Source organism: Oncorhynchus tshawytscha, linkage group LG08 (assembly GCF_018296145.1).
Source record: "Oncorhynchus tshawytscha isolate Ot180627B linkage group LG08, Otsh_v2.0, whole genome shotgun sequence".
NCBI classification, from domain to species: Eukaryota; Metazoa; Chordata; class Actinopteri; order Salmoniformes; family Salmonidae; genus Oncorhynchus; species Oncorhynchus tshawytscha.
In genome coordinates, this window is record NC_056436.1 from 71,365,808 (window position 1) to 71,379,272 (window position 13,465).

At 44.0% G+C, this 13,465-nt stretch overlaps 1 protein-coding gene across 1 annotated transcript in view; it reads left to right on the top strand.

Moving 5' to 3' along the window:
• fgfrl1a (fibroblast growth factor receptor like 1a) overlaps positions 1-13,465 on the top strand; it is a 160,566-nt gene that overhangs the window by 139,415 nt on the left and 7,686 nt on the right. Inside the window, exon 4 of the mRNA XM_024428945.2 lies at positions 12,934-13,011. Coding sequence (XP_024284713.1) covers positions 12,934-13,011 — 78 coding nt within the window. The remainder of the gene's footprint in view (positions 1-12,933; positions 13,012-13,465) is intronic.

The following is a 13,465-nucleotide window of genomic DNA, read 5'->3' on the forward strand; positions in this document are numbered from 1 at the left end:
AGGCCCCCATGTATCCCCCAGGGGATCCTAATACGCCTGATTGGAACCGCTGATCAACACTACTATAGGTCGATTTCTTCCTCTCACTAATACCAGGAGACTGAATGATGCCTAATCAGACATTACCTCCCCCTAGTGGTTATACCTGCTGCTTCTCTCTTCCACACACAGAGCAACCCTCCAACACTGCCAGGTATAGAAACCACAAGCCCAAAGTGGTTCTGACAGGGTATGTCAATGAGACACTGACCAGTGGCCTAGTTTTACAGAGTATGCACGGCACACCAAAAACAGCTTCCATTCTCTTAACCATAAGTGGAACAACAAAAGGATATTTTTCTCCAGAGAATGACAGTCAAGGACAGTGTGTGTGTGCTGAACACGGCAGCCCACGGGACTCTGTACACACTGGAACCTGAGGTGCAGCAGGTCCTCTTTCCTTCCCCTCACACAGGTGACCACAGTTAGACTACAGAGCCTGTTGATGGCAGGAGATTAAACCAACGTGAGGAAGTACAGAGCTCTGCTTGGAGTTACAAAAACACACACACATGTAAGCTATGTTTTTCTTTTGTCTGAAAGATCGCAGTAGAAATCACTGAAATACTTGTCTGTTAGTGTTGACTTTGAACATAGAGAGCTGAAACTGTTGCTGAACTGCTCGGTTTGTTTCTGAATTTAGAAGGGACATATACTGTGGTGTTTTAGGGGGTTCGGATGCAGGTTTATCTTGGGGTCCCTAACAGTCTGAGTAAGGAAAAGTGTTAGCTATTGCTTAAGTTCCCCTTCCTGACTGAACCACTGCCATGTTGAACTAGACTGGCTCCCAGAATGTTTCTCCAGATACTGATGTAGGTACATCTGTATCATGTTGTTTTGATTAAACGGAACCCATCCCCAACCTATCTGTTACACATTCATGTGCTTTTTTAAATACATTGCATTCTGGACAATGGACTTATCATACCAACATTGCGCTATTTCTTGCTAGTGCTGTAGCTGTTCATTTGTTGACAAGCCCCTTAGACATTGACCTACGTGTCAGTTGGCAGCTCCTGGCTGTTGCAGGGGAGCTTCAGAGCAGCTGGGTCCAGACTCATAGGACAGTGGTACTGGGTCCAGACTCAAAGTGGGTCCAGAACAGATAGACCAGGAGTCAGCCAGGAAGGCCAGATTGTGGCTAGTTTTGACCCTCGGACTCTCCTGGTGCTGAGGTCCCAGAGAACCCTGGACTGAGGCAGGAAGTCGCGTGGTCCAAGTCGTTCCCCCCTCTGTGCCGGTAATCCCTAAAAGAGAAGAGGAAATGCTTAATGCCGGGTCAGTCCTCTGTTCGACAGAATAAGGCCTCCCTAAATCTGCCCTGCAATTCCTCGCTGTGGAACCCTGCCAGAGAGCAAGGCATCCTGGGTAATCGGCCCATGCAGATGGATTACCTTATGGAATGGTCTGAGAGCTGGAAACTATTCACAGAACAATTCACAGTTTAAGCATGTTCATATTTGTTCATATAGCTCAGAAATTGCAATGCGTAATCACATTTAGTAAATAGTATTAGTCATAAACGTTGTTGCCTTGGCTCAGTCTAAAATAACTTTCAAAGGAGCAACTATTAGGTGGACAGCTTAGTGAAAAAGAATGTTTAAAAAGATTCACTCTAGTTTCATGTCTCTTTCATGTTGAAGACACTCGCTCTACAAAAAGGGAGATGAAAAGGATTTGTGGAGGGCCTCTGCGAATTGAGTTCTTAGGCAATGCAAGCCAAGCATACACAGTCTGGCCATTAAAACCAATTAAAACTCACACACTCAGGAAATGTTGTGAAATGTCAAGATTTTAATAGCGCCGAATCAGTAATGTTTAATGAACTTTGAAAATGTTAACGCTTCAAAGATGCATCTGGTGCGATTTTGACTGTAAATATCCTCAACAGGTTGTTAATCTGTCGGCCTCTGTGTTATTCATTCCTTTGTACGGGTGTAGTGGCACTAGGTAATGTAGTAACGCCACTGCTCGTAAATCTCCCCCTCCGTTTAGAGACAGTCGTTAATACAGACCTGTGTAACAGCACCAAATGGAAATGGTTTCCATAAGCTAGGCCCTGGAATTGTGTAAATCAGATTCTCAAGAGAGCTGGGGGTGAAGGCTGTAGTTAACATTGCACACTGTCAATCCTCTGGAGCTAAGTCTTTGTGTGTGGAGCTGGAATAACAGTCCCTCTCAGGTTTCACACTCTAGTTTCTGCTCAAAAAGCAGAAAAGATGACAGAGTAATTAGCGTGGTTTTGGGAGAAATATTATTTGTTTAGATCTGGGTGTTTAGTTGGAGGTAAAATTCTGTCCAAGCGTTTTATTATCTGACATTGTACATCAATCTAAAACATGTTGTGGCAAAGCTCTGATCTGAGGGGTTCAAGCCACAATTGAACTGTGAAGAGTTAGGCTTGGCCTGTGAATAGGAGAGGACAGTAGACACTGACCCACCCACCCTTTCGCTACCAGACTAGACAGTCCAGACTGAGATCCAATGTCTCTGAATAAAAATGACTGAAAGACATGACTCTGTTGGAAACAGAGGCCTACACTAACACTGGAGTCAGGGATTCACATTTCGGAGGACTGAGCGCCAGGCCCTCCAGAGCTGCCGCCTAGCTACTCTGCAGACATTAAAACAAATACACTGTGGGGTTACACAAACAGGCCTGTCACAGGGCACCCAGTCAGTGAATGTGTGAAATGTAGCACGCTGTTGTGCCATTTTCCTCAGAAGAAAGGGGAAAGGGAGTTTGTTTTATTGAGAAACCTGACCCCTCATACTGCATGTCTTTGTTTGACTTTCTATGAATCAGGGAGAGTTTTTGATGGGCGGGCCGCAACGGGTGAAGACTGATTTTCTGCAGCCATGCTGTTTGGATATTATTTTTTCCTTTTATTTAACTAAGCAAGTCAGTTAAGAACAAATTCTTATTTTCAATGATGGCCTAGGAACAGGGGTTAACTGCCTGTTCAGGGGCAGAATGGCAGATTTGTACCGTGTCAGCTTGGGGATTTGAACTTGCAGCCTTTCGGTTACTAGTCCAACGCTCTAACCACTAGGCTACCCTGCCGCCCCATACTGTATATCAGAAGGCTAATGGAGGGTATATCACTGTAATTACAGTAGGACATGTTGGGTATATTACTGTAGGACATGGAGGGTATATTACTGTAGGACATGGAGGGTGTACTACTGTAATTACTGTAGGATGTGGAGGGTATATTACTGTAATTACTGTCGGACATCAAGGATATATTACTGTAATTACTGTATAACATGGAGGGTATATTACCACAATTACTGTAGGACATGGAAGGTATATTACCACAATTACTGTAGGACATGGAAGGTATATTAGTGAAATTACTGTAAGACATGGAGGGTATGTTACTGTAGTACATGGAGGATATGTTACTGTAGGACATGGAAGGTATATTACTGAAATTACTGTAGGACATGGAAGGTATATTACTGTAGAACATGGAGGGTATATTACTGTAAGTACTGTAGGATATGGAGAGTATATTACTGTAGGACATAGAGGGTATATTACTGTAGGACACTAAGGATTTATTACTGTACGACATGGTGGGTATATTACCATAGGACATGGAGGCTATTTTACTGTAATTACTGTAGGACATGGAGGGTATATTACTGTGGATGATATGTTACTGTAATTACTGTAGGGCATGGATGGTATATTACCTTGGGACATGGGGGCTATTTTACTGTAATTACTGTAGGACATGGAGGGTATATTACTGTAGGACATGGATGATATATTACTGTAGGACTTGGAGGGTATATTACCACAATTACTGTAGGACATGGAAGGTATATTAGTGAAATTACTGTAGGACATGGAGGGTATGTTACTGTAGTACATGGAGGGTATATTACTGTAGGAAATGGAGGGTATATGAATGTAGAACATGGAGGGTATATTATTGTAGGACGTGGAAGGTATATTACTGTAGGTCATGGAGGGTATATTACTGTAATTACTGTAGGTCATGAAGGGTATATTACTGTAATTACTGTAAGACATGGAGGGTATTACTGTAGGACATGGAGGAGTATATTCTATCGTAATCTAGTAATATATCCTACCCTGTCTTTCTAAGGTCTTTGAAAGCCAAGTTAACAAACGGATTACTGACCATTTCGAATCCCACTATACCTTCTCCGCTATGCAATCTGGTTTCAGAGCTGGTCATGGGTGCACCTCAGCCATGCTCAAGGTTCTAAACAACATCATAACCTACATCTATAAGAGACATTACTGTGCAGCCGTATTCATCGACCTGGCCAAGGCTTTCAACTCGTGTCAATCACAACATTCTTATTGGCAGACTCGACACCCTTGGTTTCCCAAATGATTGCCTCGCCTGGTTTACCAACTACTTCTCTGATAGAGTTCAGTGTGTCAAATCGGAGGGCCTGTTGTCTGGACCTCTGACAGTCTCTATGGGGGTGCCACAGGGTTCAATTCTCGGGCCGACTCTCTTTTCTGTATACATCAATGATGTTGCTCTTGCTGCTGGTGATTCTCTGATCCACCTCTACGCAGATGACACCATTCTGTATACTTCTGGCACCTCCAGACGAGCTTCAATGCCATACAACTCTCCTTCCGTGGCCTCCAACTGCTCTTAAACGCAAGAAAACTAAATGCATGCTTTTCAATCGATCGCTGCCCGCACCTGCTCGCCTGTCCAGCATCACTACTCTGGACGGCTCTGACTTAGAATACGTGGACAACTACAAATACCTGGGTGTCTGGTTAGACTGTAAACTCTCCTTCCAGACTCACATTAAGCATCTCCAATCCAAAATTAAATCTAGAATCGGCTTCCTATATCGCAACAAAGCATCCTTCACTCATGCTGCCAAGCATACCCTCGTAAAACTGACCATCCTACCGATCCTCGACTTCGGTGATGTCATCTATAAAATAGCCTCCAACACTCTATCACAGTGCCATCCGTTTTGTCACCAAAGCCCCATACACTACCCACCATTGCGACCTGTACGCTCTCGTTGGTTGGCCCTCGCTTCATACTCGTCGTCAAACCCACTGGCTACAGGTTATCTACAAGTCTCTGCTAGGTAAAGCTCCGCCTTATCTCAGCTCACTGGTCACCATAGCAGCACCCACTCGTAGCACGCGCTCCAGCAGATATATCTCGCTGGTCACCCCCAAAGCCAATTCCTCCTTTGGTCGTCTTTCCTTCCAGTTCTCTGCTGCCCATGACTGGAACGAATTGCAAAAATCTCTGAAGCTGGAGACTCACATCTCCCTCACTAGCTTTAAGCACCAGCTGTCAGAGCAGTTTACAGATCACTGCACCTGTACTTAGCCTATCTGTAAACAGCCCATCTATCTACCTACCTCATCCCCATACTGGTATTTATTTATTTATTTTGCTCCTTTGCACCACAGTATCTCTACCTGGACATTCATCTTCTGCCAATCTACCATTCCAGTGTTTAATTGCTATATTGTAATTACTTCGCCACAATGGTCTATTTATTTCCTTAACTTACCTCATTTGCACTCACTGTATATAGACTTTTTGTTTTCTTTTGTTCTACTGTATTATTGACTGTATGTTTTGTTTATTCCATGTGTAACTCTGTGTTGTTGTATGTGTCGAATTGCTACGCTTTATCTTGGCCAGGTTGCAGTTGCAAATGAGAACTTGTTCTCAACTAGCCTACCTGGTTAAATAAAGGTGAAATAAAAAAATAAAAATTACTGTGATTACTGTAGGACATGGATGGTATACTGTAATTACTGTAAGACATGGAGGGCTATATTACTGTAATTATTGTAAGACATGGAGGGTATTACTGTACGACATGGAGGGTATATTATTGTAGGACATGGAGGCTATTTTACTGTAATTACTGGAAGACATGGAGGGTATATTACTGTAATTACTGTAGGACATGGGGGTATATTACTGTAATTACTGTAGGACATGGGGTATATTAATGTAATTACTGTAGGACATGGCTGGTATATTAATGTAGGACATGGAGGGTATATTACTGTAGGATATGGAGGTTATTTTAATGTAGGACATGGAGGGTATATTACTGTAGGTCATGGAGTGTATATTACTGTAGGACATGGAGGGTGTATTACTGTAGGACATGGAGGGTATATTACTGTAGGACATGCAGGGTATATTCATGTAATTACTGTAGGACATGGAGGGTATATTACTGTAGGACATGGAGGGTATATTATTGTAGGACATGGAGGGTATATTACTGTAGGACATGAAAGGTATATTACTGTAGGTCATGGAGGGTATATTACTGTAGGACATGGAGGTTGTATTACTGTAGGACATGGAGGTTGTATTACTGTAGGACATGGAGGGTATATTACTGTAGGACATGGAGGGTATATTACTGTAGGACATGGAGGTTGTATTACTGTAGGACATGGAGGGTATATTACTGTCGGACATGAAAGGTATATTACTGTAGGTCATGGAGGGTATATTACTGTAGGACATGGAGGTTGTATTACTGTAGGACATGGAGGTTGTATTACTGTAGGTCATGGAGGGTATATTACTGTAGCACCTGGAGGTTGTATTACTGTAGGACATGGAGGTTGTATTACTGTAGGACATGGAGGTTGTATTACTGTAGGACATAGAGGGTATGTTACTGTAGGACATGAAAGGTATATTACTGTAGGACATGGAGGGTATATTACTGTAGGACATGAAAGGTATATTATTGTAGGACATGGAGGGTATATTACTGTAGGACATGGAGGGTATGTTACTGTAGGACATGAAAGGTATATTATTGTAGGACATGGAGGGTATATTACTGTAGGACATGGAGGGTATATTACTGTAGGTCATGAAAGGTATATTACTGTAGGTCATGGAGGGTATATTACTGTAGGACATGGAGGTTGTATTACTGTAGGACATGGAGGTTGTATTACTGTAGGACATGGAGGTTGTATTACTGTAGGACATGGAGGTTGTATTACTGTAGGACATGGAGGTTGTATTACTGTAGGACATGGAGGTTGTATTACTGTAGACATGGGGGGTATATTACTGTAGCACCTGGAGGTTGTATTACTGTAGGACATGGCGGTTGTATTACTGTAGCACATGGAGGTTGTATTACTGTAGGACATGGCGGTTGTATTACTGTAGCACATGGAGGTTGTATTACTGTAGGACATGGAGGTTGTATTACTGTAGGTCATGGAGGGTATATTACTGTAGCACCTGGAGGTTGTATTACTGTAGGACATGGCGGTTGTATTACTGTAGCACATGGAGGTTGTATTACTGTAGGACATGGAGGTTGTATTTCTGTAGGACATGGAGGTTGTATTACTGTAGGACATGAAATGCATATTACTGTAGGCCATGGAGGGTATATTACTGTAGGACATGGAGGGTATATTACTGTAGGTCATGGAGGGTATACTACTGTAGGACATGGAGGTTGTATTACTGTAGGACATGGAGGTTGTATTTCTGTAGGACATGGAGGGTATATTACTGTAAGACATGAAATGTATATTACTGTAGGTCATGGAGGGTATATTACTGTAGGACATGGAGGGTATATTACTGTAGGTCATGGAGGGTATATTACTGTAGGACATGGAGGGTATATTACTGTAGGTGTCACGTCTAATCAAGGTGGGTGGAATCAGGCGCAGAGAGCAGATAGCGATATAAAGTTTATTCTCCGGTGAACAAAACAAACACGGTCAACCCAAACACACACAGGGTGAAATTATCCAAACACAGGATAACAGACTAACCGGAGAATAAGAAACACAATAACACCGACAGACGAAAATGAATGACAAAATAAACAATCCCGCACAAAACAAGGGTGGGACAACCTACATTATATACAGACACTAATTAACTAAACAACACACAGGTGAAACCAATCAGACAAAACCAACAGATACACGAAAAGGGATCGGTAGTGGCTAGTAGGACGGTGACGACGACCGCCGAGCACCGCCTGAACGGGTAGGAGAGCCAACCTCGGCGGAAGTCGTGACAGTAGGACATGGAGGTTTATTACTGTAGGACATGGAGGGTATATTACTGTAGGGCATTTGACTTGTGATTGGGGGGGGGGTCTTATTAAAAGAGGAGGGATATTGTTATTGAGTACAGCTGAAATTGATGGAATGATGTTCAACATGGTCATGTTCATGTGTGCGTGTGCTCAAATGTAAGTGCACAGTGCAATCACAATAAACCCTCATAGTGCCTTTAGTGTTTGAATGTGCAGTAGACACCACTTGAGAGCATTCTGTCGGGCTGTATCACCGCCTGGTACGGCAACTGCACCGCCCACAACGGCAGGGCTCTCCAGTAGGTGGGGCAGTCAGCCAAACGCATCACCGGGGGCACGCTGCCTGCCCTCCAGGACATCTACACCAACTGGTGTCACAAGAAGGTCAAGAAAATCATCAAGGACCTCAACCACCCGAGCGTGTTTATACCGGCTAGCATCTAAAAGGCGGAGACAGTACAGGTGCATCAAAGCTGGGACCGAGAAACTGAAAAACAGTGTCTGTCTCCAGGCCACCAGACTGTTAAATAGTCATCACTAGTCAGCCTCCACCCAGCACCCTGCCCTGATCCTTAGACACTGTTACTAGCAGGCTAACACCAGGTACTCTACCCTGTACCTTAGAGACTGCTGCCTTATGTACATAGTCATGGAACACTGGTCACTTTAATAATGTTTACATACTGTTTTACCCACTTCATATGTACAGTTTAAGTCGGAAGTTTACATACCCCTTAGCCAAATACATTTAAACTCCTGACATTTAATCCTAGTAAAATATTCCCTGTCTTAGGTCAGTTAGGATCACCACTTTATTTTAAGAATGTGAAATGTCAGAATAATTGTAGAGAGAATGATTTATTTCAGCTTTTATTTCTTTCATCACATTTCCAGTGGGTCAGAAGTTTACATACACTCAAATAGTATTTGGTAGCATTGCCTTTAAATTGTTTAACATGGGTCAAACGTTTCGGTTAGCCTTCCACAAGCTTCCCTTAAGTCCATTCCTCCTGACAGAGCTGGTGTAACTGAGTCAGGTTTGTAGGCCTCCTTGCTTGCACACACTTTTTCAGTTCTGCCCACAAATTTTCTATAGGATTGAGGTCAGGGCTTTGTGATGGCCACTCCAATACCTTGACTTTGTTCTCCTTAAGCCATTTTGCCACAACTTTGGAAGTATGCTTGGGATCATTGTCCATATGGAAGACCTGTTTGCTACCAAGCTTTAACTTCCTGCTGATGTCTTGAGATGTTGCTTCAATATATCCACATAATTTTCCTACCTCATGATGCCATCTATTTTGTGAATTGCACCTGTCCCTCCTGAAGCAAAGTACCCCCACAACATGATGCTGCCACCCCCGTGCTTCACGGTTGGGATGGTGTACTTCGGCTTGCAAGCCTCCCCATTTTTCCTCCTAACATAACGACGCCCATTATGGCCAAATAGTTCTATTTTTCATTAGACCAGAGGACATTTCTCGAAAAAGTACGATCTTTGTCCCCATGTGCAGTTGCAAACCGTAGTCTGGCTTTTTTTTTGCGGTTTTGGAGCAGTGGCATCTTCCTTGCTGAGCGACCTTTCAGGTTATGTCGATAAGGGACTCGTTTTACTGTGGATATAGATAATTTTGTACCTGTTTCCTCCTGCATCTTCACAAGATCCTTTGCTGTTGTTCTGGGATTGATTTGCACTTTTCGCACCAAAGTACATTCATCTCTAGGAGACAGAACATGCCTCCTTCTTGAGCGATATGACGGCTGCGTGGTCCCATGGTGTTTATACTTGTCCTTCAAACACGACGAGTTGAGTTTTTACCAAAAAGTTATATTTTGGTTTCATCTGACCATATGACATTCTCCCAGTCTTCTTCTGGATCATCCAAATGCTCTCTAGCAAACTTCAGACAGGCCTGGACATGTACTGGCTTAAGCAGGGGGACACGTCTGGCACTGCAGGATTTGAGTCCCTGGCGGCGTAGTGTGTTACTGATGGTATGCTTTGTTACTTTGGTCCCAGCTCTCTGCAGGTCATTCACTAGGTCCCCCTGTGTGGTTATGTGATTTTTGCTCACCGTTCTTGTGATCATTTTGACCCCACGCTGTGAGATCTTGCGTGGAGCCCCAGATCGAGGGAGATTATCAGTGGTCTTGTATATCTTCCATCTCCTAATAATTGCTCCCACAGTTGATTTCTTCAAACCAAGCTGCTTACCTATTGCAGATTCTGTCTTCCCAGCCTGGTGCAGGTCTACAATTTTGTTTCTGGTGTCCTTTGACAGCTCTTTGGTCTTGGCCATAGTGGAGTTTGGAGTGTGACTGTTTGAGGTTGTGGACAGGTGTCTTTTATACTGATAACAAGTTCAAACAGGTGCCATTAATACAGGTAACGAGTGGAGGACAGAGGAGCCTCTTAAAAGAAGAAGTTACAGGTCTGTGAGAGCCAGAAATCTTGCTTGTTTGTAGGTGACCAAATACTTATTTTCCACCATAATTTGCAAATAAATTCATTAAAAAATCCTACAATCTGATTTTCTGGATATTTTTCTCTCATTTTGTCTGTCATAGTTGAAGTGTAGCTATGATGAACATTACAGGCCTCTCTCATCTTTTTAAGTGGGAGAACTTGCACAATTGGTGGCTGACTAAATACTTTTTTTGCCCCACTGTACCTATACATTGTATTTGCATTTTGATTTGAAGAAAGGGTACTGTAGATGGAGAGCGGGAGGGAGTGTAGGGGCCCACTGTAGGGGCCTATTGTAGGGCCCCACTGTAGGGCCCCACTGTAGGGGCCCACTGTAGGGGCCTAGTATGTAAGGAGCATGGCTGGGTGAGTGGATTGATAATGAAGCTGTCCGGTGTCCATCAATGGTGCTCTCTTCCTCTCTTCTCTTCCTCTCCTCTCCTCTGACTTGCCTAGTTAAATTAAGGTTAAAAATGTATCCCCTCTCTTCTCCTCCTCTTCCTCTCTCCTCTACCTCTCTCCTCTTCCTCTCCTCTTCCTCTCCTCTCTTCTCCTCTTCACCTCCCCCTTTTTTTCTTTCCTCTTCCTCTCATTTCCTATCTTCTCTTCTCTTCCTCTCTCTTCCTATCCTCTTTCCTCTTCCTCTCATAACCTATCTTCTCTTCTCTTCCTCTCTCTTCCTATCCTCTTTCCTCTTCCTCTCATAACCTATCTTCTCTTCTCTTCCTCTCTCTTCCTATCCTCTTTCCTCTTCCTCTCATAACCTATCTTCTCTTCTCTTCCTCTCTCTTCCTATCCTCTTTCCTCTTCCTCTCATAACCTATCTTCTCTTCCTCTCTTCCTCTCTCCTCTTCTCCTCTTCCTCTCTCCTCATCCTCTTTCTCTCCTTTCTTCTCCTCCTCTTCCTCTCTCCTCTTCCTCTCTTTCCTCTTTCCTCTTCTTCTCTTCTCTTCCTTCTCTTCCTCTCTTTCTTCCTATCCTCTTTCCTCTTCCTTTCCTCTCATAACTTCTCTTCTCTCTTCTCTTCCTCTCTCTTCCTCTCATTTCCTATCTTCTCTTTCCTCCTCTTCTTTCCTCTTCCTCTCATTTCATAACTTTCTCTCTTCTCTTCTCTCTTCTATCCTCTTTCCTCTTCCTCCTCTCTCCTCTCTTCCTATCCTCTTCTTCCTCTTCCTCTCTTCCTTCCTTCCTCTCTCTTCCTCTTTCCTCTTCCTCTCATAACCTCTTCTCTCCTCTTCCTCTCTCCTCATCCTCTTTCTCTCCTTTCTTCTCCTCCTCTTCCTCTCCTCCTCTTCCTCTCTACTTTCCCTCTCCTCTCTTCTCACCTTCCTCTCTCCTCTTTCTCCCTTCTCTTCCTCTCTTTTCCTCTCTTCCTCCACTCCCCTCCTCTCTTCTATTCTCCACACATTTTCACCTCTTCCTCTCCCCTTCTCCCCTCCTCTCCTCTCTTTTGGAGGCCCAGTACTGTAAGAGTGCTTAACCATGTATTCTTTGAGATCAAACTGTCCTGCCGCCGGCTTCAAAGAACTGGCAGCTCTGAACATGCCGGTCATGTGTTGGAGTTGTAGGGAGGAGCAGAGGAGAGCGTGGTGTAAGCAGAATACCATACAGCAACTCAGGTTACCAGTTCGTCAGATACAACCATCCAGCACTGCACGTATAGAGCCAACAGGATGCTGTCTTCATTTTCTTCTATTTGCGTTTAACATATATTCTCAGTCCAAATGGCTAAATTCAAAGATGTTGGCTCCAAATCAATACATGTGGCACCCGCAGGTGGTCCAAGACTGTTCTTGGCTCGCTCTTTTCACAAGCAGATTTTTCTTCAGCTCAGGCCAGCCAGGCCAATATTAGCACATATAGCCACTGAGAATAGATCAGTCACTTATCAGTTTTGACAAGTTGGCATTGGTTTACCCAGTCCTACCTGATGTAATGTCTGATTCTTGCATCTCTGATGAACGGCTCCTCAGAATATGTCCACATCTTGAAGTGGTTTCATGACGTTCAGTATGGCCGATCTGTTTAGCATTGACTCATCATTGTTAGTCCATCAGTCTGTGTCTCCTGGAGTGAGGAGGGGGGTGACAGAACAAAGCCTTGAGCAGAACCAGTCACAGAGATGATCTGGGGTCTTCATCATCCCATGATACTTCAGGCTGGATTCTGGTTCTGGCCTAATCCCACTACTACATCCACAGACACATTAGAGCATATTGGATCACTGCTAGAGCTGTGAGTTATACAACTGTTTTATCACTGGGAGGATGTTATTTCCCACTGACACTGATGCTATGCTAACTCTATCTGTTTGTCTGTGTCTCTCTCTCTATCTGTAGAGGATGCCAGCACTGGGAGGGACGGAGCAGGAACAGCGGGAGGCCCAGAATACCCCACTGACCTCTCAGGGAAACTGGGTAAGACACTGAGCCCGGTCTCTCTCTCTCTCTGGCCTTTATCTCTGGTTTCATCTGACCCTAGATCATTTAGAAAACAGGGCATTGTCTTAGTGATGGGTATGTAGTGGCCCAGTCTCTGGAGAGGGGGTGTAGTTCTAGTGTGTCTGGCCACACCTGGCACCACTCTGCCCTGTGTGTGCTTCCCTGGCACACACAACCCCCCCCCCACCACCCTCACCAGCAGGGTGCTGTTTGCTTGGGTAATTACCTCTGACAGGCCAGAGAGCAGGCTATTTGAATGAAGTGTGTTTGGGGAAACATTCCATCCTCTCCCCTCTCTCCCTGTTGGCTGCCCCCTTTGACCAGTCGTATCAAACTGGAGTCCACTATTGTATTTTCTCCTGTTGACTCTGCCTTGACACAGTTCAGATACAACCAGCGTTGAACTGCTGAGTGAAACTTTAAAGGGGAA